At 47.3% G+C, this 26699-nt stretch overlaps 4 protein-coding genes across 6 annotated transcripts; 1 reads left to right on the forward strand and 3 right to left on the reverse strand.

The window, feature by feature from the left end:
- Positions 1 to 151: 151 nt before the first annotated feature.
- Positions 152 to 3680, reverse strand: LOC115403304 (EEF1A lysine methyltransferase 1-like). 2 transcript variants are annotated; one of them, XM_030112163.1, is made up of 7 exons: positions 3655 to 3680; positions 3363 to 3543; positions 2643 to 2731; positions 1760 to 1920; positions 1484 to 1566; positions 1084 to 1373; positions 152 to 996 (listed from the first exon to the last, which is right to left on the reverse strand). In XM_030112163.1, exons 4-7 carry the CDS (start codon positions 1907 to 1909, stop codon positions 869 to 871), a joined length of 651 nt encoding a protein of 216 aa, XP_029968023.1. In that variant the 5' UTR covers positions 1910 to 1920; positions 2643 to 2731; positions 3363 to 3543; positions 3655 to 3680; the 3' UTR covers positions 152 to 868. The 2 variants fall into 2 exon arrangements, with proteins under 2 accessions (XP_029968023.1, XP_029968022.1); XM_030112162.1 differs by having other exon boundaries at positions 1760 to 1926.
- On the reverse strand, positions 3534 to 13610 carry LOC115402718 (poly(A) polymerase type 3-like). The gene is made up of 18 exons (XM_030111242.1): positions 13546 to 13610; positions 7225 to 7416; positions 7046 to 7112; positions 6870 to 6951; positions 6666 to 6775; positions 6507 to 6560; positions 6307 to 6418; positions 6094 to 6183; positions 5791 to 5929; positions 5594 to 5657; positions 5330 to 5450; positions 5063 to 5168; positions 4825 to 4878; positions 4547 to 4666; positions 4346 to 4359; positions 4100 to 4257; positions 3655 to 3731; positions 3534 to 3543 (listed from the first exon to the last, which is right to left on the reverse strand). The coding sequence occupies exons 1-18, from the start codon at positions 13608 to 13610 to the stop codon at positions 3534 to 3536; spliced, it is 1635 nt and encodes a 544-aa protein (XP_029967102.1).
- A 3464-nt stretch (positions 13611 to 17074) lies between these two features.
- Positions 17075 to 18239, forward strand: LOC115403483 (interleukin-17D-like). The gene is made up of 2 exons (XM_030112382.1): positions 17075 to 17388; positions 17551 to 18239. Exons 1-2 carry the CDS (start codon positions 17075 to 17077, stop codon positions 17870 to 17872), a joined length of 636 nt encoding a protein of 211 aa, XP_029968242.1. The 3' UTR covers positions 17873 to 18239.
- A 243-nt stretch (positions 18240 to 18482) lies between these two features.
- LOC115403274 (EEF1A lysine methyltransferase 1-like) lies at positions 18483 to 21753 on the reverse strand. 2 transcript variants are annotated; one of them, XM_030112134.1, is made up of 6 exons: positions 21639 to 21753; positions 20919 to 21007; positions 20043 to 20203; positions 19767 to 19849; positions 19366 to 19655; positions 18483 to 19277 (listed from the first exon to the last, which is right to left on the reverse strand). In XM_030112134.1, exons 3-6 carry the CDS (start codon positions 20190 to 20192, stop codon positions 19150 to 19152), a joined length of 651 nt encoding a protein of 216 aa, XP_029967994.1. In that variant the 5' UTR covers positions 20193 to 20203; positions 20919 to 21007; positions 21639 to 21753; the 3' UTR covers positions 18483 to 19149. The 2 variants fall into 2 exon arrangements, with proteins under 2 accessions (XP_029967994.1, XP_029967993.1); XM_030112133.1 differs by having other exon boundaries at positions 20043 to 20209.
- Between the last annotated feature and the right edge of the window lie 4946 nt (positions 21754 to 26699).

Genomic DNA, 26699 nt, shown 5'->3' on the forward strand with positions numbered 1-26699 from the left:
AACATTTGGGAGGGTTTCAGCTTTCACAGGAGCCATTTCTAAAACCAGTGGATTGATTAAAAGTCAGTTTATCAGCTGTAGTTTCTACAGAATGGATTTGACCAGACTTTAGTGGGACCGTACAGAGACCACAGCAGACCAAGACTTCAGGATAAAAGAAAACTTTATTTGTCACATCTTTCGCTGGATTCACACACAGTTCCTCCAGTACGAAACATCAAAAATGACAAGTGTTGAGTCCACATAAACAACTGAAAAGTTCATCATGTGTGAAATATCTACATTTAAAGCACATTTCTTAGTGAACAGAGAAATTCAGTTTTACAGAGATTTGTTTGGAGAAAAATAAACTATTTCCTTTCAGTGGAAGGAGATATACGGTGTTGGAACACAGTAAAATGTGAATTCATTCCATCTGCCCCGGGAATTACTGAACCAGAGTTAATAAAAAGTCTTCATGTGTTGGATAAAAGTTAACACTCTTCAGAGTCCTGGTCGGTCAAACTGAGTCTGATTCATGTATCGACGCTGCCACCTACTGGCAGACACAGAGCCCAGACCTGAGCCTGTGGAGTTGGAAGAACCAGGTTGATTGTTCTGTCTTTGTGCTCAGATGGAGTCGCTCTGTCAGGAAACGTTCGTCACATCCAGAAAAACCAGCAGAGCGTTTAAATCTGCTGGCGTGAAGTTAAGAGTGAATCACTCGATAAGTTCTGCGGGCCAATTAAAAACAGGCTTTAAAAAAAAGACCCGCTGGAGCTCCTCACTCTGGTCTCCATGTTGAAACCTCTGAGTGAACTCGGTGAGCCGAGGCCTTCCTGTCGGCTGACATGAGTAAATAAAGCGTCCTCCAGCAGCGGCGAGCTCCTCAGGACAGGCGGGACGGGTAGTTGACGAAGCAGCGGAACTCATTGGACAGGTTTCTGTTGTGTTTGGGCAGAAAGCTGCACATCGTCACACCCAGGAGCTCTCCGGCCAGCTTCTCCATGATGGCTCCTGTGGGAGTCAAAAGACAAAGAGGTGAGCGCCGAGCGGGCTTTTCCCTCCTCCCCGCTCCGGTCCGGCCTCTGGGTCGTCGGGTACCTGTGCACAGCAGCACCTTGCCTTTGCTCAGGTACTTGATGGTTTCAGCCACTTTGCTCAGACACTCCTCGGACAGGTAAGGCGGATCGGCCAGAACCACGTCGAAGCTCCGCGGCGCCACGACGGCCGGGAGGGACAGCGGCTGGTTGTAGTCGTAGTACACAAAGTCCTCGCCGTAGGCGGCGAAGCGGCGGTCGTACTCGAGCACCACGGCCGACACTCGGTCCGAGCCGCCGACGACTCCCTGCTTCAGCTTCTGGTACACGCTGGGCGCGCTCACACACGCGATCCTGGGAGGAAACACACACTGTCAGGACACACACACACTCCTTCAGTGGTCATTAAAGAACAGACCGCTCCCTGCTGCCCCCTGCTGGCTGGTGGAGCTGCGTCTCTTTACCTGCCTCCCTCTCCAGCCTCTCGGACGACCTCCTCGGCCAACCGGGCCGCCGTCTCGTCGCTGTACCAGAACTGGCTCATCCTCTGGAGGAGCAGACACAACGGCACAGGGAGCTTCAGAGACTTGATGAGAGCAAAACCATCAGTTCTTCTTCCTTTTGAAATCCTGCTCATAGCGGTCGCTGTTCATCGACATTACTGTGGGTTGAAGCCTCGGCGTCTGCCCACTTCGTCTCCACCAGCGCCAGAACGATGTCCTTCAATCCAGAAAACTCACCCAGTCCTCCTCCACCGCTCCCACCGCGAACTGGTCTGACGGTTGGACGCTGCGGTCCAGACCGGTCCTGGTCTCGCTGTAAAACTCCTGCAGGGCGGCCAGAGTGTGAGCAGACAGGGTGGGAACGCCGTCATCGTCACTGTCGCTCATGGCGTCTGGAGCTGGAGCTGGAGCAGGACAGAATCCAGAAACACATCAATAACATCCGATTTATTTTATTTCATCTCTGATCTGACTTCGTTTAGTCCTCTTTTGAATGAACAGCTTATTTCTGGTCACAGAAAACACAAAAAATAACTAATACTGATCAAGAAAACTGACCAAGAAAACGTTTAATGGTTTATTTATGCGTATCTTACTAATCCTGGAATAATCTGTATATGTGCAATTTACAAAAAAACATTTCACTGAGAACGCACACACACACACACACACACACACCAACGTGTTTAAATCATGGACAGGATACGAAGTAAGAAGAGAAATAGTTTGGATTTGGAGAGATTTGTCTGTGAGAATCAGAACACAGACAACTCAACAATGTTCTCCTGAAACAAGCTGCAGGCAGGTGAGGATTCTCTAACAGGGAGGAAACAGCGCTGCTGCGGACACGAAGCAACTGTCAGGAGGAAACACTAAAGAGAAGGACTCCCGCTGCGGCCTCTCTCCAGACTGAACAGTTCAAACTAAACAGACGGTTTGGTCCAGAGACTCAGATTTCCTTCCACCAGAGGACTCAGACGGTCGGTCACTTCAAAGTGGGATTTCAACACAGAAACAAACGCAGACGGTTCGAGAGCAGAGAGACCGGAAGAAGCTCAGGGACCGGAACCTTCCACCGACGGAGGGAATCCACAGAAATCCCGCAGAACAGACGACTTACCTGAGCTCAAACCCGGGACTCACGCAGCTTCAGCAGCGACCAACACGTGAAGTGTCGCATGTTGATGACGTAGCAGCAAAGTACGGCTCCTGCGGAGGGACACAGGGAGGGTTTCGCAAATATGCATATGTCTATGCTCATCAATATTGCACTGCAGATTACTGATTTTAATGTTATTTGCAGGCTTAGAGCCGTGATGTAAACGCCGGCCGCTGCTCTCTCCAGAGCTGCTGTTTTTTTTTTTTTTTTTAGCCTCGACATTACACACCAGTATTTTATCCTGGTTCTACGTGCTTCGGCCGTTCTCCTGGACCGGACCGACGAGTGACCCCGGGTCCACGTCAGGCTGCCAGGCCAAATTTTGTTTTTTTGTTTTTTGTTTTTTGTGTTTATTGTTGACATCTACACTGTGGTAATTGTTTGTTGTTTTGTTTGGCTGTATTGTTTAACATCTCTGTTATTGTTGTGTCCATTTTCTTTTTTTTTCTTTTCTCCCTTCATTTTTGTTTCTTTTCTATTGTCTTGCGGGTTTTATGTGTTTGAATCGTTGGGTCGGCCTTTTTCCTATTATTCTTTGGCCAGTGGGAAATATGATTCCCTCCGGGGGCTTTTTAGTGAAAACCTCTTTCCCATAGGCCCGTAGGCCAAAAGTAACAGCTTCAGAACTTGTTAAAGCCCAAAATTTGCTGAGAGCTTGGTCCCCCAGTTCAGAAATCCTACCTGTGGCCCTGGTTGTGGTCATGTTCCTGAGCAGCAGTGGAGGAAGCCCGGCAGCTTCACTGAGACAGGAAGCGTGGCTCCGTCTCCTCCTCGGCCTCACCTGCAGAGGCTCCTCAGACTCCTCCCCCTCAAGGAGTCCGCTGCCCCCCCTGCAGCAGGAAGCTCAGTCGCTCAATTAAAACTGCAATGAGAGAAACACAGTGAAGTCAGTTTTCACGCCAAAACTTAAGATTTACAAATCTGCCACGTAGCATGACGGTGGCATCAGGGTCTGAAGGGGTGTGTATGGTACCTGGGGCGTCTCAGCTTGAAGACGCGTCTGGGCTGGACTGGCTTTTCCCTCGAGTCCAGCCGCTCCACATCAGGAGTCTGAAAAGAAAAATACCAGACAGAATAATCAGTCAGATCTCTGATATGAGCCAAACACACCTTCCGTCCCAGTTGAACTTACCGGCTCACGTCGCGGGATTTTGGCCGCCGGTGCCTGAAGCTCAGGACTCCGGGGTCTCTTGATGGAGGAGACACAGCCAGACGGTCCCTCCCCAGGACTGACTCTAGGGTGAACAACAGCTCTGGCGTCTCTGCCTGGAGGCTGTAGGAGACAAGGTGAGGGAGCAGGCATGTTACAGCAGCACCAAGACTGTTACTGTTCAGACTGGAGAGCCAGACATCCAGGATGTCCACATGAGAACATTCAAATATCAAGTCATCAGGAAATGCTAGATGGGTCTACAAACCGTGTCCACTTTGGCCTTCTTTGCCACATTCAAAGATTCCTCCCCGAGTCTTCTCTTCTGGGCTGCAGGACGGCACACCTGCTGCCCCCTGCTGGTCACTGAGGCGGAGAGCCTCATTCCGTCCTCCAGGATGCCACACTTCCTGGCGAACATGTACACTGCAACAACATCACATCCAACAAGTGAATACAATCATTCAGAGTAAGTCAAAGAGACTGATTTCTTCCTGATCCAAAACATACTGACCATATTCAGTGAACCTGTGCAGCACAGCGGTGATGTCCAGCGGCCGTCTCAGGACTTCCTGGTTGAGCAGCAGTCCCAGCCTCCACCTGGTGCTCTTCTCCTCTCTGAACCACACACAAAAACACGAACACTCGTGAGCCCAGACAACAACACACAACACAACAGAAAAATGAAGTCTTCCTCAGAATTGCACATCCTTACCTGTTGTGGAGATTCTGGGGACCTGGAGAGGGCTCTGGGATGGTACGGACCAGGGAGATCTGCCAGTCCTTATCCAGATATCCCACCAGAATCCGGAGTTTGGCCTCCACTAAGCCCACCCTGCCAAAAAAAGACAAGAACTTTAGAAAGAGCACAACGCCACTGGAGCTGCAAACCAGAATCCAGCTCTGTTTCTACATCAAGACCAGTGACAAGTCACAGAAACATACTGTTCCTGGCCATGCCAAAGATTTGAAGACTGTTTTTGGTTTACTCACCATCGCAGAGCCTGACTCTCGGACGTGTACGAGACGTCCAACTCAACGTAATGCCTTTAAGGAGAGAGAGAGAAACGTTTTCTCAACAGGAGTCATATTTAAATTCTACAGTCATAAAGCATTGGCCTTATTCAGAGAAGTGGACACTTCTAGTCCATGGCACTGACACCAACCAGAAGAAGAACAGCTTCAAGGGCTGTCCACTCAGAATAAGAGCACATGTGAGTGTTGGGCTGACATTCCAGCCATCAATACGTACTGGTACTTCCGCTCGAGGTCCTCCATCTGGAAGAGTCTGGCCCACTCAGCTCTTCCGCTGTAGATGCCCTCGGTGATGTGCCAGCCTGTGGAGGGGAGAGAAACAGCTTTAGGACAAAACACATCTCTGGCTTCCAAGAATCACATCCCTGAAGGTTTGGTAGCAGCAGAGTCACCGGCGTCTGATCAGCTTCATCATCTGATTCAACACGCGATTCAACCACGGAGCAGAAAAGAGACTTCATACCTCGAACAAACTCCTGGGTGATGACGGCCATGTTGGACTTGGCCATGTTAAAGGTGGAGTTCTGCTGGGGGAACGCTGGGGTCATTATGGGCATCAGGGGGAAGCGGTCACTCCAGGGAGCCTGAAAACACAGGGTAGAACGTATCATCATGGTTTCACCAACAGAGAAATCAACAGAGAAGCGTTGCATTCCTCTTCCTGCTGGATCATGATGCTGCTTTTTGCATCGACTGTTTGTACAGAAAGAAAGCTCATGTTTCTTACCTGGGAATCCCAGGAAGGGAACTCCCTGTTCTCATTTCTCAGGCGCACCGGGTTGTTCCAGTCCCTGAAACACACAAACAAATGAGGCTCTGATGATCATCTGCTACTTTCAGCAAGCAGTGGAAACTCAGCTCTGCTACGATCTCTACACATTCCAGCTGTTTCCTCCAGTGACAGGAAACAGAGGATTAACTCACCACGTGCTGTACAGCCTGAAGAAATGGGTCACCAGGGCCGCCACGGTGGCGTTGGGGTAGAGCTGGCAAACCCTGGCGACCAAGATGGCCCATGAGATACCGCCCAGGAAGCCCAGCCTGTTGGAGTAAATCTGGCGCTCTGGAGGAAAAGCAGAACAAAGATTAAACAGCAGCAAAGGTGTCAGACTGAATCCTGGTTGTGAATGTGACGGGCAGCGAGGAGGACGGAGGACATGATGCTCAGGATGTTCAGTCTCCCCCGTCACCAGCTGGCTTTGGGATGTTTGAGTGGGCTTTACTCACTTTTGGCCCAGACCTTGATGACCCTCAACACGGTGCGGAAGACGTACACGTTGGGGACACACCTCAGGATCTGTACGCTGTCTCTGTAGCCTGGAGGGAAAAACACACAGTGACATTAATAACACTGAGAATCAGCTGGTGTCAACAGAAACCAGCAGGGAACCAGTCCAGGGTGTTTCAGAGAGCGCTCTGTCTCTGCACTCTGATGCTCACCATTTAAACTCCGCACACAGCGTGGATCCAGACCCCTCACCAGACCGTCGTCCATGAGGTCCACCGCCTCCGGGACGCTGTCCTCCGGGTACTGGACGTAGACCAAGTCCATCTACGGAAACAAAAACAAATGAAGTGAGAACGTGAGAACAAACACAAAGGTGACTGCCACAGTGTGCTGGTGGTGTTTGGATAGTTACCTTCTCTCCTTTATAGGTCAGCTTCACGACCGGGACGACCGTCTTTTCGAAGGTCTGAACAAAACAAGGTTCAATTAGTCACTCTTTCACAATAAAACACTTTTTACACCTGTTTTTCATGTCCAGAATGTCTCGTCTGCCATGAGAGACGCTACTCACCAGCATGTCGGTGACCTCTTTGTTTGCGGCCAGCTTGCGGCAGAAGGAGGAGAAGAAGTGGTGCCTCTGGACGAAGCAGGGTCCCACACAGACGGCGTCGATGTCAGAGCCTGGGGAAACAGCACACATTGAAATGAGGCCAGATTCAGGAAACACTGCTGCACTGAGCTGAAAGAAAGGTTGAAAAAGCATCAGCTCCGTTACCTTTCACCTCTGCACCGAGCAGCTGTGAGCCCACGGGGATGAGCTTGCCTCCAGCGCTGCGCCTGATGGATTCCTCCACATTCTGAAAAAAGCATTACAATTAGAAAGTGCTGTCACTGAAGCAAGAGTTCTGTTCCATTTCTGGGCTCATTTTAACACAAAGAACATTTTCTTACCATCTCGACACACATCTCATCCAGCCACTCAGTGAAGAGGGACCCCAGAGACTCGGCCACCTTCTTCCTGGAAATGAAACACACCGTTTCAAACGTTTTGCTCACCAAAGGTGCATGCAGTCAATACTTTGTGCTTTTCAATATATCAAAGAAAATCCCTTGAAAAGTGTTTTTCTTACTTGGTCATCGTGGTCAGGCGGTCCTCATAGACATCAGCAGCTGCCATGAACCTCGCCAGACTCTTGGTCAGGCTGATGTCTCTCCCTGTGGGCGGAGCCTTGCTCCTGGGCTCCATGGTGCTGGAGACCCCGCGGTTTGGCGGCTGAGGCCTGGGAGGTGGTCTTGGACCAAACTGCTGAGTCTTCCTCATCCTGAAAACCATATGAACGTTTAAGTCAAGTTTCAGAGACCTCCATTCTCACCAGAACTCAGAATCAATATCACTGTTATCATGTGATATTGTCATGTAACCTCTAACTGTGATTTTCCTCTCAAGCTACAGCTTCTGTCAGCTATAATGCTTGAGACAGTATGAAGTACAAATGTTTGACTTGAGGGAACAAAGAAACTCTATCTGGTTTACTGTCTTACAGCAAAATGCATTATTCTTTGTTTTAATCACCATTAAAAAGCTTGTAGTAACGTGAACTCAGACTAATGAGTCATTAATTGATAAATCATTACTTAAATCTGTCTTTTCTTAATCACACATTTGAAATAAACCTTGTAAAAGAAACCACATTAGCAGATTTAAATAATTATGCATTAGGAGTAACGTAAGCACAGGTTAACAGCAGGACATCTCTCCTGTTTTTACCTGCACCATCTTCAAAAAAAGTGAAAAATGAAACAGAACTGCTTACCAAGGATGCATAACTGAGCTAGAATTGGAAATACTGCAAAAATCACGGATCATATGATCGGATGAACTGCTGCGCGCTGGTCTCTCGCTGGTCTCTCGCTGGTTTTGACTGGAAAAAGTGTGTGGCGTTCATTTCAAACGGGCCTGCTTTGATGTCAAGGAGATGTGATGACGTCACGCCGGAATCGATTCGTTTTTAGAGCTGGAACCGGTTCCCAGTGACTCGATTCCAAGAACTGTTTGTCTTGGCGGTTCCTCCGCTGATCGGCTCCGCTGCGTGCGTGATGGCGTGCCATGCGCGGAGCGCCGCAGGGCTCCAGCAGCCACGGCGCGGCTGCGGTCCGCTCTGGCCCCGCTGCACAGCCGCGGACCGGAAACTTTCAGCAAGGATCCTCACTCCGGAGCCCTGCTGTGTCAACCTAAACAGAAGTAAGTGGAGTAGCAGAAGGACAGTAGATACATGCTCCGAAATGAGTGATTTCAAAATAAAATCTGTGTCGTGTTTTTGCCTTAACATTGTTTTTTCTTATTCTTCTGGTAGAATATAACAAACAACATTATATGCAAAACAAAGCTCCATGACCGGAGGCTCTGTGTTGCCAGATTGGGCGGGTTTCTGCACAATCAAAGTTTTTTTGAACCCGACAGGTGGCTGATGAAATGCTCATGTGTTTGTGACATGTTTTATTATTATTATTATTATTATTATTATTATTATTATTATTATTATCATTATTATTATTATTATCATTATTATGCAAATCCGTTTTTTTGGTTTTAACATGCATTTTCTACAGAGATGGAGATTTCGGCTGCTTTCTACTGTGGGCGGCTGTATATTTGTGTCACTACCAGAGGGCAGACCATGCTCGGAAGGTGCCTTTATACTGCACGTTCGGACTCTACTGCCGGAGAACAGAGTTGAGAAAGGCTTTGTGTTTTCAGTTTTGCACTACAATGTGCTGTAAATGCTTGGTAGTGTGCAGCAAAAGCTTAGTTGTGTGTGCTCAATGAATGGTATGTGTCATTGGAAAATGCGACTGTGTGTAGCAAATGAAAACATGGGTTCCATTTTGTGAAACAATGTAGAGATTTGATGGCAAGAGTCTTCTTGCAAAGGGAGTGTCAGGTTTAGCGTTTTGTGTGTACAGTTTTTCAGTTTTGTGTGTGCAGTATTGAGAAAGCAGTTATTGTATTGAGAAACGTGTGTGACAATCGTGAAAACTGTAATTTCATTATGTTCTGGAACTCCCTCTAGTCCCTCTACAGCCTGAAGGACATCCCATCATACTCCCTCAATGAATTCGGCTGTTGCGTCACAGTGTTTAAACTGTGAGTAGCCCAGGTCCCTCAGTGTGCGGAGAGCAACTGTTACTGAGCGACTCAAAGTCTGTGCGGCCAGGGACACCTTCATCTTCTGGTTGTCCAAGTGAACATGCTTCTGCGTGATCTTGTTTGCAGCATGTAGTCCCTCCTTTGTCTGAACCTCACTGAGATGAACGATGTACTTCCAGCTGACGGGACCAGTGGTGCTCATGATTGGGCTATGGGCCTTCAGAATCACAATCGCAATCTTCACTAGTCACAGCTCACACAAAGTACACAGATAAAATGTGAAGAATCACATACAGTCGTAATTATCCAAATGGAAACATGACAACAATATACTGTAAAATTAAAAAGTAGGTAAGTTAGAACAATCAGCATTTACCTGTAACATGTTACGGGCCAGCTTCAGCATATGGCAGGCGTCCATCATGACAAACACTCTCTCTCCAATCTCTGGATGTGCAAAAGAGGTCTTCAGGGGTTCGTGGGGGTTTCCCTTGAGCTCACATCCGGGGTGGTTGCACATGCTGATGTTCAATGCATGTCCATCCTTTCTCATGCACACCACTCTCAGACCACGAGCATGAAGTTCTTCCAGTGCATGAACAACTGAGACCTTTAGTGTATCTGGTGAGACAGCGCTGCATGGCCACACTGTAAAAAAAAGTACCCCCTATCTACTCAATAAAATTAAGGCAACACATTACAAGCAATATTATTAATAAATTCAACTATGTTTGATATTGAGTAAATTTAAGTGAAATAAGGCGTGTCATAATTACCCATTTAAAATCAGTAAATTCTGATTCGAAACATAAATGAATTAAACTAAAATATTAATTTGAATTGAAATAAACTGAAACTTAGAAATGATTTAGCAGTATTATAAAATTAATTTAATTTAACTTCAATGATATACAGTTTAGTAATAATCATCTAAATTAATCACAGAAATTTATTTGATTATTCATTCATTTATTATCTGCCGCTTCTTCCCTTTCGGGGTCACAGGTGGCTGGAGCCGATCCCAGCTGCTGTGGGCAAAGGTGGGGTCACCCTGGACAGTTTGCCAGTCTGTCACAGGGCTGACACATACATATACAGACATATAACCATTCACTCACACATTCATACCTTGGGGCAATTTAGGGTTATTAACCCGAAATGCATGTTTTTGGACTGTGGGAGGAAGCTGGAGTACTTGGAGAGAACCCACGCTCACACAGGGAGAACATGCAAACTCCACACAGAAAGGCCTGAGCCCCGGCCGGTATTTGAACCCAGGACCTTCTTGCTGTGAGGCAAGAGCGCTAACCACTGCACCACCGTGTGGCCCTGTTAACTACATCAATTAAATCTTATTTTTAATTAATCACAAATTCAACCATTAATGTAGAACTCTTGACTTTATTTTAAATGTCACCAGCATCCTAAAATTGAAACAGTACAATGCTTGACCACAGTATAGTGCAAATGATGCAACCCAACATTAGAATACCGAAGCTGACACATCCTCGGTTTTCTGTCCATTATTTTTTAAAAGGCAGTAGTTAAATGATGGGTAAAACAAATATACAGAAATCATCCAATGAAATGAAAGTGTAATAAAGTGCATGGAGACCATATCAATAATAAAAATAATCGTTTGTGGCAGCCCTAAAGAATACAACAACAGTTTTAAACCTGTGGGAGGGGGGATCAAACCGCCAACCTTCCGGTTATAAACGACCCGCTCTACCAACTGAGCTACTGTCGCACTTGAGTAAAATAAGGAAAAAGGCACTTGCCGCAGGGCGACTGTCTCAGTCCCTGTTGTTTGCAATTAATATTGAACCATCGCAGCTTCAATCAGGATGAATGAAAATATTAAAGGCATAAGGATGGGAATAAGAAAGACATAAGATATCGCTTTTTGCTGATGATATATTATCGTACATTAGTGATCCAGCCACTTCGTAATTCCCCTCTTAAAAAATTTCGAAGATTATGGCAAACTTTCCGGATATATCAAATAATCAATCAAATCAGAAGCGATGATGTTAAAAGGCCAATGGCCAACAAATCTTAGAAGTAAATTTAATTTTAACATGTCTAATCAAGGATTTTCGATATGGGAATTATAATTACCCCTGAATATCACACTTATTTAAAGCTAATTATGGCAAACTTCTGGATTGAAATTAAAAAAGATCTTACAAGGTGGGAAATCTTACCCCTCTCACTTGTGGGAAGAATAGAAACAATTAGAATGAACATATTACCAGGCTGCTTTTTTTGTTTCAATCCTTACCTATAAAAATTCCAATGTCCACATTCACTATGCTTAATAAATGGCTCTCAAAATTTGTTTGGCAGAATAAACGCCCAAGAATCAAACTTAAAACCCTTACGTGCCCAAAAGAACTTGGAGGGTTGAATCTTCCAATTAAGAAATATTATTATGCCGCTCAACTTCGATCCATGGTGGCATGGGTTCGTCAAGAAGAGGATACCATTTGGTGTAGGATGGAACAAGGGGATTGTAAAGATGTATCTCTTGATACGATTCCTGTTCATAAGTCCAGACGCATGGTCACAAAAGAAAGAAAAATTACAAATGAATGGATCAAATTACTTTGTCAACATGGTCAAATATCAAAAAGATACTAAATCTCCCTAACCTCGATTTGCAGATTAATTCAAATTCATCACAATCCTGAATTTCTTCCTTCATTTGGATTAAAAACTTGGGCTGAAAAGGGCCTTACGATGTTGGGTCAATTGGTAGATTGTGGGAATTAATGACCTTCCAGCAACTCCAACCAAAAATACAATCTTCCAGCCAATGATTCTATAAATATTACAATTAAGACACTATCTACATAAACATGATTATTTGACGTCTCTACAAGCCCCACCCACTAGCATAGAACAATTTTTTATTTCTGTAATCAAAAGGACAATTAATAGCAGATATGTCTCATATGTCTACAAATATTGCAAGGTGACAGAACAGAGGATACAAAAGACATTAAAGGAAAATGGGAACTGGAAATGAACATAATAATCAGGATGAGGATTGGGAGCAAACAATGCAGGAGGGATATAAATACAAACAGCCCAACACTAAGAGAGTTTGAATGGAAACCAAAATTAGATTCTTTAGAACTCCTTTTGTCACATCCAAATTTGGTAAAACTTCAGATCGATGTTGTGGGGTTGTGGTGGTGTGGGGGGACCATACTCATATATTTTGGGATTGTCCCAGATTAACTTACTATTGGAAAGACATTCAGAGTGAAATTATGAACTGCTTGGGTATTAAAATTCCATTGGAACCAAATTTCATAATTCTGGGAATTTTCCCAATTAATTTTATACCACACTGTAACAGAATTCCATTAAAAATATTACTTTTGATTGCAAAAAAAAAGATTACTACCTCCTGGCTTAAACCTCAACCCCCCAACATTACACAATGGAAGAACAAACTGAAGGAAGTATATCACATGGAGCAGATAACTGCAAGACTGCAAATGAAAATTGACATATTTAAAGATAAATGGTCTCCAATTCACAATTATATCTGTACTTGACTTCTTGTTTATTGAGAAAAAAATTGTTAGTTTCATTGTAATATGGGAAAAAAGTGTTTGATGGCAACAAGGAGTACTATTGTACCACATTGTATCTGTTAAATTTAGTATTTTACAGCTGTATGGTGGAATTTGTTTTGCAGATTTTGAATAAAGAATAAGTTCAAAAAAAAAAAAAAAAAAAAAAGAAAAGGCACTTGCCTAAACACTTGCCTAAACAACACAAAAATAAATCCTTCACGTTAATTTTTTTTTTTCTTAATTTGTGTTTAGCATCAAGCATAGCAACAATGAGGGAGGCACCTGTAAAACTACGGAATTACTGAAGTTTTCGTCTCACTGACTCAAATAAAACAAAAGTGCATTTTGTGTTCAGCGCTCAACTGTATACAACTTTATTACACTCTGACTCTACATAATCCCAAACTACACACGGCTCTTGTCCACAGCCAGGACAGTCAGCATTTCTACATGTGTTGGAGACGGGCTGCTCTCTTTTGGGAGCAGATGTTCTGCTGCAGAGAAAATCCGCTCCGATGGGGTGAAGCTCTGAAACATAACGGTAGAAAACATCAGCGCGACGTCACTTCTTATTAAAACACATCACTGTTCTAACATTCCAGAAAACATGAAATGTGTGCTAAAGGCAGCTAATGAATCAAATCGTCACCACTAATGTTGACAGCTATGAGTAAACAGCAAGTTAGCCCTCTATGCTAATATTATTAGCTTACCGAGACGACGGGCAATCATCGTTGTCACGAGCTACGACGTTCTTCTGTTTCGGCTGCTCATGCATCGCAGTTGTGCTGCCGTGGAAGGCAAGTTCTGTCCTGCAGATACTGCAATGCACTTTTCTCTGACGTTTTCTTGTCATGCTCCCACACTTTTGAGCTCCGCTGCCGCTGGGTGGCCATGTTGTCGCAGCTGACACGACTGCACATTTGTGTCAAACACAGAAAGGCAGACGCGGCAGTGGAAAGTACCGCAGCAGTTTCGAGACAAAAACAAACATTAGAAAAAAAAAAAAAAAAACACGACTAGTCGACTATTAAATTAGTAGTCGATTATTTTAATAGTCGACATAATCGTGATTAATCGACTAATCGTGGCAGCTCTAGTTCGTGGTGAACACCTCCTCAGCGGTAAGAATCGTTTTTTGAGCATGACAAAATCTGATATTTTGCTTCCACCGTGTTTTTGACTTAGCGCCAGCGCTTTGTTGTCGATTTCTGGAGTTAGTACTTCTGCAACTCCGTCAAAGTTTGTTGACCTTGCCCAGTTTGAAAGTTGTGAGAGTGAATGGTTGGTGGTGGTCGGAGGGGCCGATGGCGCAGATTGGCAGCCTCGCTTCCGTCAGTCTGCCCCAGGGCAGCTGTGGTAAAGTAGCAGCTTACCACCACCCAGTATGGAGAGAATGAAGAATGCAATGTAAAGTGTCTTTGAGTGTCCTGAAAAGCGCTATATAAAACCAATGCATTATTAAGTATTTGCAATTTATGCCCTTAAATAAAGGTTTAATGAACTCTCATCTGAATTGTCTTTATTTTTAGTTAGCAATATACCTTAAACACTTAAAGCTGAAATCTGAAAGGCTGAAAGAACAGCTTCATGGTGGTGCGATAAACTATGTTCTACATTTAATTTATATATGATGCGATTAGTCGACTAATCGAAAAAATAATCAGTGATTAGTCGACTACCAAAATAATCGTTTGTGGCAGCCCTACCACGAAGGATTGTTGTATGGGTTGGTGTCCACTCCGAGCCGTCCGGTTCCACTCTCTTCACAGCGTTTGCCCACTTTCTCCGACAATCGGGGTTCATGGGAAAAATATGGAAAGGCACTTTATCCTCCTTCCTTGTGTTGTGGTTGCACAGCAGAGTCCATTCTGCTGACAGATAGATGAGGAAATGAAATTATCAACTCCCATGAAACTAGGGGGATGTTTTCTTCACCTGGATATAAATGACGACGAATATAGTGAATATTGGTAGAGTGATAATAAAAATCACCCTGCATTATTGTTTATTAATCACAGAATCAGCATACTGGAATGAAAAACCCTGGAAAAGTGTGTGTTGTGCCTGAAGAGCAGATGCAGGAGCTGCAAGGCAACAAAGGAGGAGGTTGAGGTAACTGATGACTGCAGCTCTTCCCTGCTTCAGCACAGCTGATTGTAATGAGGCTCGTTATCTGACTTCCTGCTGAACCGGTCATGAACCTCCATGACCTCCAGGTGTGTTGAAGCAGGGCTGCGGCCCTCCAGGACCTGGGTTTGACGCCCCTGCATCAGTGTATGTGCTAATTATCAAGGTCAAATTATAGGATGCTTCTTCAGTGGGCCAGAAGACCCTGGAACTGGAAGCAGCTCAGGAACTGAAACAAGTGTCCAGGAGGATGAAAGCGTTGAGTGGACATGCAGTGACAACAACCCCGTCTCTTCCTGAAGCTGATCAGCTCCTGTAAAGCTGGCCTTCGCCTGTCTGCGCTGCACAGCTTGATTCTGCTTTTCTGTGGAAGAATGAAAATATTGAATGAGACATCAGAAGCACAACACCCAACACAGTGCTGTGTGTACAGATTTCATATGTACCTCGTCTTAATCCATTTTAGGAGGTGTCCTCCATCATGGGTGCTCAGCCCAGTTCCTGGAGAGTCCCTGTCCCGCTTGTTTGAGCTCTCTCCCTGCTTCGGCATACGTGAACCCCATGGTCCTGTCCTGAGGCGCCTAACGAAGCCCAGTGATGAACCAGTCAATACGAGTAGGCTGACTAGAGCAGGGAGAGTTTAGACAGGCAGGACAGGGACTCTGCAGGAACAGGGTTCAGCATCCCTGGACATGCAGATCACTGTTTCAATGCCAGATCTTTTATTTTTCTTTTTTAATGAATGATTTTCTGTTTGTGTTTTTTTCTTAACCTGCGGGTCCTCTAGACACACCGTAGCTCTCAACCTGCTGCAGAAGCCTGATTGGAAGTAAGGACTGTGTTGCTGAGTGGAACAGCAGCCACAGTCACTGCCCAAAGGGTCCGTGCTGTGGATCCAGAGAACTGGTCCATGAAGTTCCTGGACTCACTGAGACACTGCTCTCTGGAGAAGGTATTCCTATAGGTTCTTTTTTTGTTTTGATGGGGGGAGGGGGAGGGGGGGGGGGGGGATTCTGTAGTTGTATTATGTTTAGCACTCTGAAGTATTCCAAATGTTATAGTTGTTGATGTGCTCTCATTTAATTTTGGTTACGTGACCCTGGTTAGCGGATTGCCCACAGGTCCATCCATCTATCCATTTTCATTCCAATCGTGTGGAATTCATCCATCCTGACCTCTGCTCTGGAACCGTGACTCATTCCACATATCGACATGAGAACGGTGTAGAGTGGTGTTTATAGTTTTCTTTGTATCTTTTGTGGTGAAATGTCTAATAAAAATAATTATTTCTGCATTTAAATGGAAAAGCGAGTTTCATTTTGAGCAGAAGATCATCTGAAGAAGCCTTTTCTAAACAGCAGAGTTATGACTGTGACCTTTCCTCGAGCAGGACGCCAGACGATATTCAGAGTTTCCTGCAGAAACAACTGCACTGAATTAATCTTGGACCGTCTGATGATCGTTTTATTTCATCTGAAGCTAATAAATCTCGCCTCACAACAAGATGTAATGGCGTGGATCTGAAATAGGGTCACTGAAAAGAAATAATAGCAGTGACATGTGATTTGTGTTTATTTAGCGTTTGCGTTAACTCGACTTGATAGTTTCTCTCTGAAACCAGAGCTGAAGTGACGCTTTTCTCTGGGCTGACTGCAGAGTCTGGTGTGAAGCAAGGATCCAGAACCAGATCTCTCAGAGCGCCAGTGTGGTTCATGTTCAGACGTCTGCGTAAAGCGCGCACGAATCCGCCGGATTTTACGCGACAAACAATTAAAACGCGCGGGAGAGAAAGCACCACTGGCCGCTACAAGACAGGAAATAATATTTTCTGATTCTGAGAGGATTATTGTCCCTGGAGAGGACAGTGGACGTGTGGCGCCAACATGTTCCCGCGGTTCACCTGGCAGCGCGCCCTCGGCTCGGTTCCATCGTCCGGACACTGGACCTTCTGCGCGCTGCTGGACTGACAGGACGCAGTTTCTGGATTATAACGCGACGCTGAAGCGTCCAGATTATTAAGGAGACGTGCTTTATTCTCTGCAGCGACTTTTGAGAGGAGAACAGACCGAACGCTGTGCGCTACATTGCGCAGTTTGGCACAGCGGCGCAGCGATGCCACATCAGATCACCCTCCTCCTGCTGCTGCTGCTGCACGTGGCTCTGATGCTGCACAGCCTGCCGGCAGAAGCGGTGCGCGTCCGCAAGAAGGTCCCCAGGACCCGGTCTTGCCTGGACCTGCCGGAGGAGATCCTGGAGCAGATGTTCGGGCGCCTCTCGGTGGGCGTGATGAGCGCCTTTCACCACGCGCTGCAGCTGGAGCCGCGGGACAAACTCAACCTGACCTGCCCGACGGCGGCACGAGACGCGGCCGACGGCAAGGCCCGCCTGCCGGTCAACCTGCTCAGCATCTCCCCCTGGGCCGACAGGTGAGTGTCACCTGCAGATCCCCGCAGGTCCCTGCAGGAGGCGCCAGACCCCCTGCAGCCCCCAAGTTTTCTCTTGAAACGTCGTCGTGTAAACGGGTCTCCAGTCTGACTGGAAGAAGTGTGAAGTTCAGGATTATGATGAGGATAAATGTGTGGTTCCAGGATCTCCTACGACCCGGCCCGGTACCCCCGTTACATCCCGGAGGCCTACTGCCTGTGCCAGGGCTGCCTGGCCGGGCCGCACGGCGAGGACCGCCGGTGGCTCCGCAGCACGCCGGTCTTCGCTCCCTCCGTCGTCCTGAGGAGGACCGGCTCCTGTGCCGGGGGCCGACACTCCTACGCCGAGGTCTACGTCTCCATCCCGGTGGGGTGCACCTGCGTGCCGCGGCTGGAGAAGGACCCGGACGGCCGGGCCGCCAACCAGAGCCTGGACCGGGCGCCGCCCAAGGCCGGGAGGCTTCTGTCCGGGGGGAAGAAAGTATGAAGCCCTGCTCCAGCGCCGCTCCGCCCGCCTTCTCCGGACGTGAAGGACTGGAATACAACATGCTGCTTGGAGGATCTGCATGTTCTTCCTGTTCGTTTCCTTCCACAGCCCAAAAACAGGCTTGAGCTTAAACTGCTGAGCTCCGGATCCAAGTTCCACAAATCAGTACAGGGTTGGTTTCATGGGTTGTGAGAGGATGAAAGTCATTTTTCCTTTATTATGAAACTGTCTGAAGGTGTTTGGTCAGGAAGACACGGTTCGTCAGGATTCAGCACCGGCATGAAATAAAGGGGTGAAAATGATGGAACTGGACCAACTGTCCCTGAACATGAAGATCTGTCCTGATGCGTCGTGTTCATTAAATGATCAATCTTTCTTCAGTGAAGCAAATTTTATTTTAGTATATTAAACATTTGGGAGGGTTTCAGCTTTCACAGGAGACATTTCTAAAACCAGTGGATTGATTAAAAGTCAGTTTATCAGCTGTAGTTTCTACAGAATGGATTTGACCAGACTTTAGTGGGACTTTACAGAGACCACAGCAGACCAAGACTTCAGGATAAAAGAAAACTTTATTTGTCACATCTTTCGCTGGATTCACACACAGTTCCTCCAGCACGAAACATCAAAAATGACAAGTGTTGAGTCCACATAAACAACTGAAAAGTTCATCATGTGTGAAATATCTACATTTAAAGCACATTTCTTACTGAACAGAGAAATTCAGTTTTACAGAGATTTGTTTGGAGAAAAATAAACTATTTCCTTTCAGCGGAAGGAGAGATACGGTGTTGGAACACAGTAAAATGTGAATTCATTCCATCTGCCCCGGGAATTACTGAACCAGAGTTAATAAAAAGTCTTCATGTGTTGGATAAAAGTGAACACTCTTCAGAGTCCTGGTCGGTCAAACTGAGTCTGATTCATGTATCGACGCTGCCACCTACTGGCAGAAACAGAGCCCAGACCTGAGCCTGTGGAGTTGGAAGAACCAGGTTGATTGTTCTGTCTTTGTGCTCAGATGGAGTCGCTCTGTCAGGAAACGTTCGTCACATCCAGAAAAACCACCAGAGCGTTTAAATCTGCTGGCGTGAAGTTAAGAGTGAATCACTCGATAAGTTCTGCGGGCCAATTAAAAACAGGCTTTAAAAAAAAAGACCCGCTGGAGCTCCTCACTCTGGTCTCCATGTTGAAACCTCTGAGTGAACTCGGTGAGCCGAGGCCTTCCGGTCAGCTGATATGAGTAAATAAAGCGTCCTCCGGCAGCGGCGAGCTCCTCAGGACAGGCGGGACGGGTAGTTGACGAAGCAGCGGAACTCATTGGACAGGTTTCTGTTGTGTTTGGGCAGAAAGCTGCACATCGTCACACCCAGGAGCTCTCCGGCCAGCTTCTCCATGATGGCTCCTGTGGGAGTCAAAAGACAAAGAGGTGAGCGCCGAGCGGGCTTTTCCCTCCTCCCCCGCTCCGGTCCGGCCTCTGGGTCGTCGGGTACCTGTGCACAGCAGCACCTTGCCTTTGCTCAGGTACTTGATGGTTTCAGCCACTTTGCTCAGACACTCCTCGGACAGGTAAGGCGGATCGGCCAGAACCACGTCGAAGCTCCGCGGCGCCACGACGGCCGGGAGGGACAGCGGCTGGTTGTAGTCGTAGTACACGAAGTCCTCGCCGTAGGCGGCGAAGCGGCGGTCGTACTCGAGCACCACGGCCGACACTCGGTCCGAGCCGCCGACGACTCCCTGCTTCAGCTTCTGGTACACGCTGGGCGCGCTCACACACGCGATCCTGGGAGGAAACACACACTGTCAGGACACACACACACTCCTTCAGTGGTCATTAAAGAACAGGACCGCTCCCTGCTGCCCCCTGCTGGCTGGTGGAGCTGCGTCTCTTTACCTGCCTCCCTCTCCAGCCTCTCGGACGACCTCCTCGGCCAACCGGGCCGCCGTCTCGTCGCTGTACCAGAACTGGCTCATCCTCTGGAGGAGCAGACACAACGGCACAGGGAGCTTCAGAGGCTTGATGAGAGCAAAACCATCAGTTCTTCTTCCTTTTGAAATCCTGCTCATAGCGGTCGCTGTTCATCGACATTACTGTGGGTTGAAGCCTCGGCGTCTGCCCACTTCGTCTCCACCAGCGCCAGAACGATGTCCTTCAATCCAGAAAACTCACCCAGTCCTCCTCCACCGCTCCCACCGCGAACTGGTCTGACGGTTGGACGCTGCGGTCCAGACCGGTCCTGGTCTCGCTGTAAAACTCCTGCAGGGCGGCCAGAGTGTGAGCAGACAGGGTGGGAACGCCGTCATCGTCACTGTCGCTCATGGCGTCTGGAGCTGGAGCTGGAGCAGGACAGAATCCAAAAACACATCAATAACATCCAATTTATTTTATTTCATCTCTGATCTGACTTCGTTTAGTCCTCTTTTGAATGAATAGCTTATTTCTGGTCACAGAAAACACAAAAAACAACTAATACTGATCAAGAAAACTGACCAAGAAAACATTTAATGGTTTATTTATGCGTATCTCACTAATCCTGGAATAATCTGTATATGTGCAATTTACAAAAAAAACATTTCACTGAGAACGCACACACACACACACACCAACGTGTTTAAATCATGGACAGGATACGAAGTAAGAAGAGAAATAGTTTGGATTTGGAGAGATTTGTCTGTGAGAATCAGAACACAGACAACTCAACAATGTTCTCCTGAAACAAGCTGCAGGCAGGTGAGGATTCTCTAACAGGGAGGAAACAGCGCTGCTGCGGACACGAAGCAACTGTCAGGAGGAAACACTAAAGAGAAGGACTCCCGCTGCGGCCTCTCTCCAGACTGAACAGTTCAAACAAAACAGACGGTTTGGTCCAGAGACTCAGATTTCCTTCCACCAGAGGACTCAGACGGTCGGTCACTTCAAAGTGGGATTTCAACACAGAAACAGACGCAGACGGTTCGAGAGCAGAGAGACCGGAAGAAGCTCAGGGACCGGAACCTTCCACCGACGGAGGGAATCCACAGAAATCCCGCAGAACAGACGACTTACCTGAGCTCAAACCCGGGACTCACGCAGCTTCAGCAGCGACCAACACGTGAAGTGTCGCATGTTGATGACGTAGCAGCAAAGTACGGCTCCTGCAGAGGGACAAAGGGAGGGTTTCGCAAATATGCATATGTATATGCTCATCAATATTGCACTGCAGATTACTGATTTTAATGTTATTTGCAGGCTTAGAGCCGTGATGTAAACGCCGGCCGCTGCTCTCTCCAGAGCTGCTGTTTTTTTTTTTTTTTTTAGCCTCAACATTACACACCAGTATTTTATCCTGGTTCTACGTGCTTCGGCCGTTCTCCTGGACCGGACCGACGAGTGACCCCGGGTCCACGTCAGGCTGCCAGGCCAAATTTGTTTTTTTGTTTTTTGTTTTTTGTGTTTATTGTTGACATCTACACTGTGGTAATTGTTTGTTGTTTTGTTTGGCTGTATTGTTTAACATCTCTGTTATTGTTGTGTCCATTTTCTTTTTTTTTTTCCTTTCTCCCTTCATTTTTGTTTCTTTTCTATTGTCTTGCGGGTTTTATGTGTTTGAATCGTTGGGTCGGCCTTTTTCCTATTATTCTTTGGCCAGTGGGAAATATGATTCCCTCCGGGGGCTTTTTAGTGAAAACCTCTTTCCCATAGGCCCGTAGGCCAAAGTAACAGCTTCAGAATTTGTTAAAGCCCAAAATTTGCTGAGAGCTTGGTCCCCCAGTTCAGAAATCCTACCTGTGGCCCTGGTTGTGGTCATGTTCCTGAGCAGCAGTGGAGGAAGCCCGGCAGCTTCACTGAGACAGGAAGCGTGGCTCCGTCTCCTCCTCGGCCTCACCTGCAGAGGCTCCTCAGACTCCTCCCCCTCAAGGAGCCCGCTGCCCCCCCTGCAGCAGGAAGCTCAGTCGCTCAATTAAAACTGCAATGAGAGAAACACAGTGAAGTCAGTTTTCACGCCAAAACTTAAGATTTACAAATCTGCCACGTAGCATGACGGTGGCATCAGGGTCTGAAGGGGTGTGTATGGTACCTGGGGCGTCTCAGCTTGAAGACGCGTCTGGGCTGGACTGGCTTTTCCCTCGAGTCCAGCCGCTCCACATCAGGAGTCTGAAAAGAAAAATACCAGACAGAATAATCAGTCAGATCTCTGATATGAGCCAAACACACCTTCCGTCCCAGTTGAACTTACCGGCTCACGTCGCGGGATTTTGGCCGCCGGTGCCTGAAGCTCAGGACTCCGGGGTCTCTTGATGGAGGAGACACAGCCAGACGGTCCCTCCCCAGGACTGACTCTAGGGTGAACAGCAGCTCTGGCGTCTCTGCCTGGAGGCTGTAGGAGACAAGGTGAGGGAGCAGGCATGTTACAGCAGCACCAAGACTGTTACTGTTCAGACTGGAGAGCCAGACATCCAGGATGTCCACATGAGAACATTCAAATATCAAGTCATCAGGAAATGCTAGATGGGTCTACAAACCGTGTCCACTTTGGCCTTCTTTGCCACATTCAAAGATTCCTCCCCGAGTCTTCTCTTCTGGGCTGCAGCGACGGCACACCTGCTGCCCCCTGCTGGTCACTGAGGCGGAGAGCCTCATTCCGTCCTCCAGGATGCCACACTTCCTGGCGAACATGTACACTGCAACAACATCACATCCAACAAGTGAATACAATCATTCAGAGTAAGTCAAAGAGACTGATTTCTTCCTGATCCAAAACATACTGACCATATTCAGTGAACCTGTGCAGCACAGCGGTGATGTCCAGCGGCCGTCTCAGGACTTCCTGGTTGAGCAGCAGTCCCAGCCTCCACCTGGTGCTCTTCTCCTCTCTGAACCACACACAAAAACACGAACACTCGTGAGCCCAGACAACAACACACAACACAACAGAAAAATGAAGTCTTCCTCAGAATTGCACATCCTTACCTGTTGTGGAGATTCTGGGGACCTGGAGAGGGCTCTGGGATGGTACGGACCAGGGAGATCTGCCAGTCCTTATCCAGATATCCCACCAGAATCCGGAGTTTGGCCTCCACTAAGCCCACCCTGCCAAAAAAAGACAAGAACTTTAGAAAGAGCACAACGCCACTGGAGCTGCAAACCAGAATCCAGCTCTGTTTCTACATCAAGACCAGTGACAAGTCACAGAAACATACTGTTCCTGGCCATGCCAAAGATTTGAAGACTGTTTTGGTTTACTCACCATCGCAGAGCCTGACTCTCGGACGTGTACGAGACGTCCAACTCAACGTAATGCCTTTAAGGAGAGAGAGAGAAACGTTTTCTCAACAGGAGTCATATTTAAATTCTACAGTCATAAAGCATTGGCCTTATTCAGAGAAGTGGACACTTCTAGTCCATGGCACTGACACCAACCAGAAGAAGAACAGCTTCAAGGGCTGTCCACTCAGAATAAGAGCACATGTGAGTGTTGGGCTGACATTCCAGCCATCAATACGTACTGGTACTTTCCGCTCGAGGTCCTCCATCTGGAAGAGTCTGGCCCACTCAGCTCTTCCGCTGTAGATGCCCTCGGTGATGTGCCAGCCTGTGGAGGGGAGAGAAACAGCTTTAGGACAAAACACATCTCTGGCTTCCAAGAATCACATCCCTGAAGGTTTGGTAGCAGCAGAGTCACCGGCGTCTGATCAGCTTCATCATCTGATTCAACACGCGATTCAACCACGGAGCAGAAAAGAGACTTCATACCTCGAACAAACTCCTGGGTGATGACGGCCATGTTGGACTTGGCCATGTTAAAGGTGGAGTTCTGCTGGGGGAACGCTGGGGTCATTATGGGCATCAGGGGGAAGCGGTCGCTCCAGGGAGCCTGAAAACACAGGGTAGAATGTATCATCATGGTTTCACCAACAGAGAAATCAACAGAGAAGCGTTGCATTCCTCTTCCTGCTGGATCATGATGCTGCTTTTTGCATCGACTGTTTGTACAGAAAGAAAGCTCATGTTTCTTACCTGGGAATCCCAGGAAGGGAACTCCCTGTTCTCATTTCTCAGGCGCACCGGGTTGTTCCAGTCCCTGAAACACACAAACAAATGAGGCTCTGATGATCATCTGCTACTTTCAGCAAGCAGTGGAAACTCAGCTCTGCTACGATCTCTACACATTCCAGCTGTTTCCTCCAGTGACAGGGAAACAGAGGATTAACTCACCACGTGCTGTACAGCCTGAAGAAATGGGTCACCAGGGCCGCCACGGTGGCGTTGGGGTAGAGCTGGCAAACCCTGGCGACCAAGATGGCCCATGAGATACCGCCCAGGAAGCCCAGCCTGTTGGAGTAAATCTGGCGCTCTGGAGGAAAAGCAGAACAAAGATTAAAAAGCAGCAAAGGTGTCAGACTGAATCCTGGGTGTGAATGTGACGGGCAGCGAGGAGGACGGAGGACATGATGCTCAGGATGTTCAGTCTCCCCCGTCACCAGCTGGCTTTGGGATGTTTGAGTGGGCTTTACTCACTTTTGGCCCAGACCTTGATGACCCTCAACACGGTGCGGAAGACGTACACGTTGGGGACACACCTCAGGATCTGTACGCTGTCTCTGTAGCCTGGAGGGAAAAACACACAGTGACATTAATAACGCTGAGAATCAGCTGGTGTCAACAGAGACCAGCAGGGAACCAGTCCAGGGTGTTTCAGAGAGCGCTCTGTCTCTTCACTCTGATGCTCACCATTCAAACTCCGCACACAGCGTGGATCCAGACCCCTCACCAGATCGTCGTCCATCAGGTCCACCGTTTCCGGGACGCTGTCCTCCGGGTACTGGACGTACACTAAGTCCATCTACAGAAACAAAACAAATGAAGTGAGAACGTGAGAACAAACACAAAGGTGACTGCCACAGTGTGCTGGTGGTGTTTGGATAGTTACCTTCTCTCCTTTATAGGTCAGCTTCACGACCGGGACGACCGTCTTTTCGAAGGTCTGAACAAAACAAGGTTCAATTAGTCACTCTTTCACAATAAAACACTTTTTACACCTGCTTTTCATGTCCAGAATGTCTCGTCTGCCATGCGAGACGCCACTCACCAGCATGTCGGTGACCTCTTTGTTTGCGGCCAGCTTGCGGCAGAAGGAGGAGAAGAAGTGGTGCCTCTGGACGAAGCAGGGTCCCACACAGACGGCGTCGATGTCAGAGCCTGGGGAAACAGCACACATTGAAATGAGGCCAGATTCAGGAAACACTGCTGCACTGAGCTGAAAGAAAGGTTGAAAAAGCATCAGCTCCGTTACCTTTCACCTCTGCACCGAGCAGCTGTGAGCCCACGGGGATGAGCTTGCCTCCAGCGCTGCGCCTGATGGATTCCTCCACATTCTGAAAAAAGCATTACAATTAGAAAGTGCTGTCACTGAAGCAAGAGTTCTGTTCCATTTCTGGGCTCATTTTAACACAAAGAACATTCTCTTACCATCTCGACACACATCTCATCCAGCCACTCAGTGAAGAGGGACCCCAGAGACTCGGCCACCTTCTTCCTGGAAATGAAACACACCGTTTCAAACGTTTTGCTCACCAAAGGTGCATGCAGTCAATACTTTGTGCTTTTCAATATATCAAAGAAAATCCCTTGAAAAGTGTTTTTCTTACTTGGTCATCGTGGTCAGGCGGTCCTCATAGACATCAGCAGCTGCCATGAACCTCGCCAGACTCTTGGTCAGGCTGATGTCTCTCCCTGTGGGCGGAGCCTTGCTGCCTGGGCTCCATGGTGCTGGAGACCCCGCGGTTTGGCGGCTGAGGCCTGGGAGGTGGTCTTGGACCAAACTGCTGAGTCTTCCTCATCCTGAAAACCATATGAACGTTTAAGTCAAGTTTCAGAGACCTCCATTCTCACCAGAACTCAGAATCAATATCACTGTTATCATGTGATATTGTCATGTAACCTCTAACTGTGATTTTCCTCTCAAGCTACAGCTTCTGTCAGCTATAATGCTTGAGACAGTATGAAGTACAAATGTTTGACTTGAGGGAACAAAGAAACTCTATCTGGTTTACTGTCTTACAGCAAAATGCATTATTCTTTGTTTTAATCACCATTAAAAAGCTGTAGTAACGTGAACTCAGACTAATGAGTCATTAATTGATAAATCATTACTTAAATCTGTCTTTTCTTAATCACACATTTTGAAATAAACCTTGTAAAAGAAACCACATTAGCAGATTTAAATAATTATGCATTAGGAGTAACGTAAGCACAGGTTAACAGCAGGACATCTCTCCTGTTTTTACCTGCACCATCTTCAAAAAAAGTGAAAAATGAAACAGAACTGCTTACCAAGGATGCATAACTGAGCTAGAATTGGAAATACTGCAAAAATCACGGATCATATGATCGGATGAACTGCTGCGCGCTGGTCTCTCGCTGGTCTCTCGCTGGTTTTGACTGGAAAAAGTGTGTGGCGTTCATTTCAAACGGGCCTGCTTTGATGTCAAGGAGATGTGATGACGTCACGCCGGAATCGATTCGTTTTTAGAGCTGGAACCGGTTCCCGGTGACTCGATTCCAAGGAACTGTTTGTCTTGGCGGTTCCTCCGCTGATCGGCTCCGCTGCGTGCGTGATGGCGTACCATGCGCGGAGCGCCGCAGGGCTCCAGCAGCCACGGCGCGGCTGCGGTCCGCTCTGGCCCCGCTGCACAGCCGCGGACCGGAAACTTTCAGCAAGGATCCTCACTCCGGAGCCCTGCTGTGTCAACCTAAACAGAAGTAAGTGGAGTAGCAGAAGGACAGTAGATACATGCTCCGAAATGAGTGATTTCAAAATAAAATCTGTGTCGTGTTTTTGCCTTA

The sequence above is a fragment of the Salarias fasciatus genome, chromosome 16 (genome assembly GCF_902148845.1).
Source record: "Salarias fasciatus chromosome 16, fSalaFa1.1, whole genome shotgun sequence".
Lineage (NCBI taxonomy): Eukaryota > Metazoa > Chordata > Actinopteri > Blenniiformes > Blenniidae > Salarias > Salarias fasciatus.

Bases quoted from the DNA above. Each gene is read 5' to 3' on its own strand.
- LOC115403304 (XM_030112163.1), bottom strand. From the start codon at position 1,909: ATGAGCGACAGTGACGATGACGGCGTTCCCACCCTGTCTGCTCACACT. The intron at 1,374-1,483 runs GTAAAGAGACGC...GTTTCCTCCCAG, and splicing joins GAGGCTGGAGAGGGAGGCAG to GATCGCGTGTGTGAGCGCGC. The intron at 997-1,083 runs GTACCCGACGAC...TGACTCCCACAG, and splicing joins CAAGGTGCTGCTGTGCACAG to GAGCCATCATGGAGAAGCTG.
- LOC115402718 (XM_030111242.1), bottom strand. From the start codon at position 13,610: ATGCATGAGCAGCCGAAACAGAAGAACGTCGTAGCTCGTGACAACGAT. The intron at 7,113-7,224 runs GTAAGAAAAACA...TTTCATTTCCAG, and splicing joins CGCCTGACCACGATGACCAA to GAAGAAGGTGGCCGAGTCTC. The intron at 6,184-6,306 runs GTGAGCATCAGA...TTTTCCCTCCAG, and splicing joins CTGTGTGCGGAGTTTAAATG to GCTACAGAGACAGCGTACAG.
- LOC115403483 (XM_030112382.1), top strand. From the start codon at position 17,075: ATGCCACATCAGATCACCCTCCTCCTGCTGCTGCTGCTGCACGTGGCT. The intron at 17,389-17,550 runs GTGAGTGTCACC...GTGTGGTTCCAG, and splicing joins ATCTCCCCCTGGGCCGACAG to GATCTCCTACGACCCGGCCC.
- LOC115403274 (XM_030112134.1), bottom strand. From the start codon at position 20,192: ATGAGCGACAGTGACGATGACGGCGTTCCCACCCTGTCTGCTCACACT. The intron at 19,850-20,042 runs GTGAGTTTTCTG...CTGCTCCTCCAG, and splicing joins GAGCGGTGGAGGAGGACTGG to AGGATGAGCCAGTTCTGGTA. The intron at 19,278-19,365 runs GTACCCGACGAC...TGACTCCCACAG, and splicing joins CAAGGTGCTGCTGTGCACAG to GAGCCATCATGGAGAAGCTG.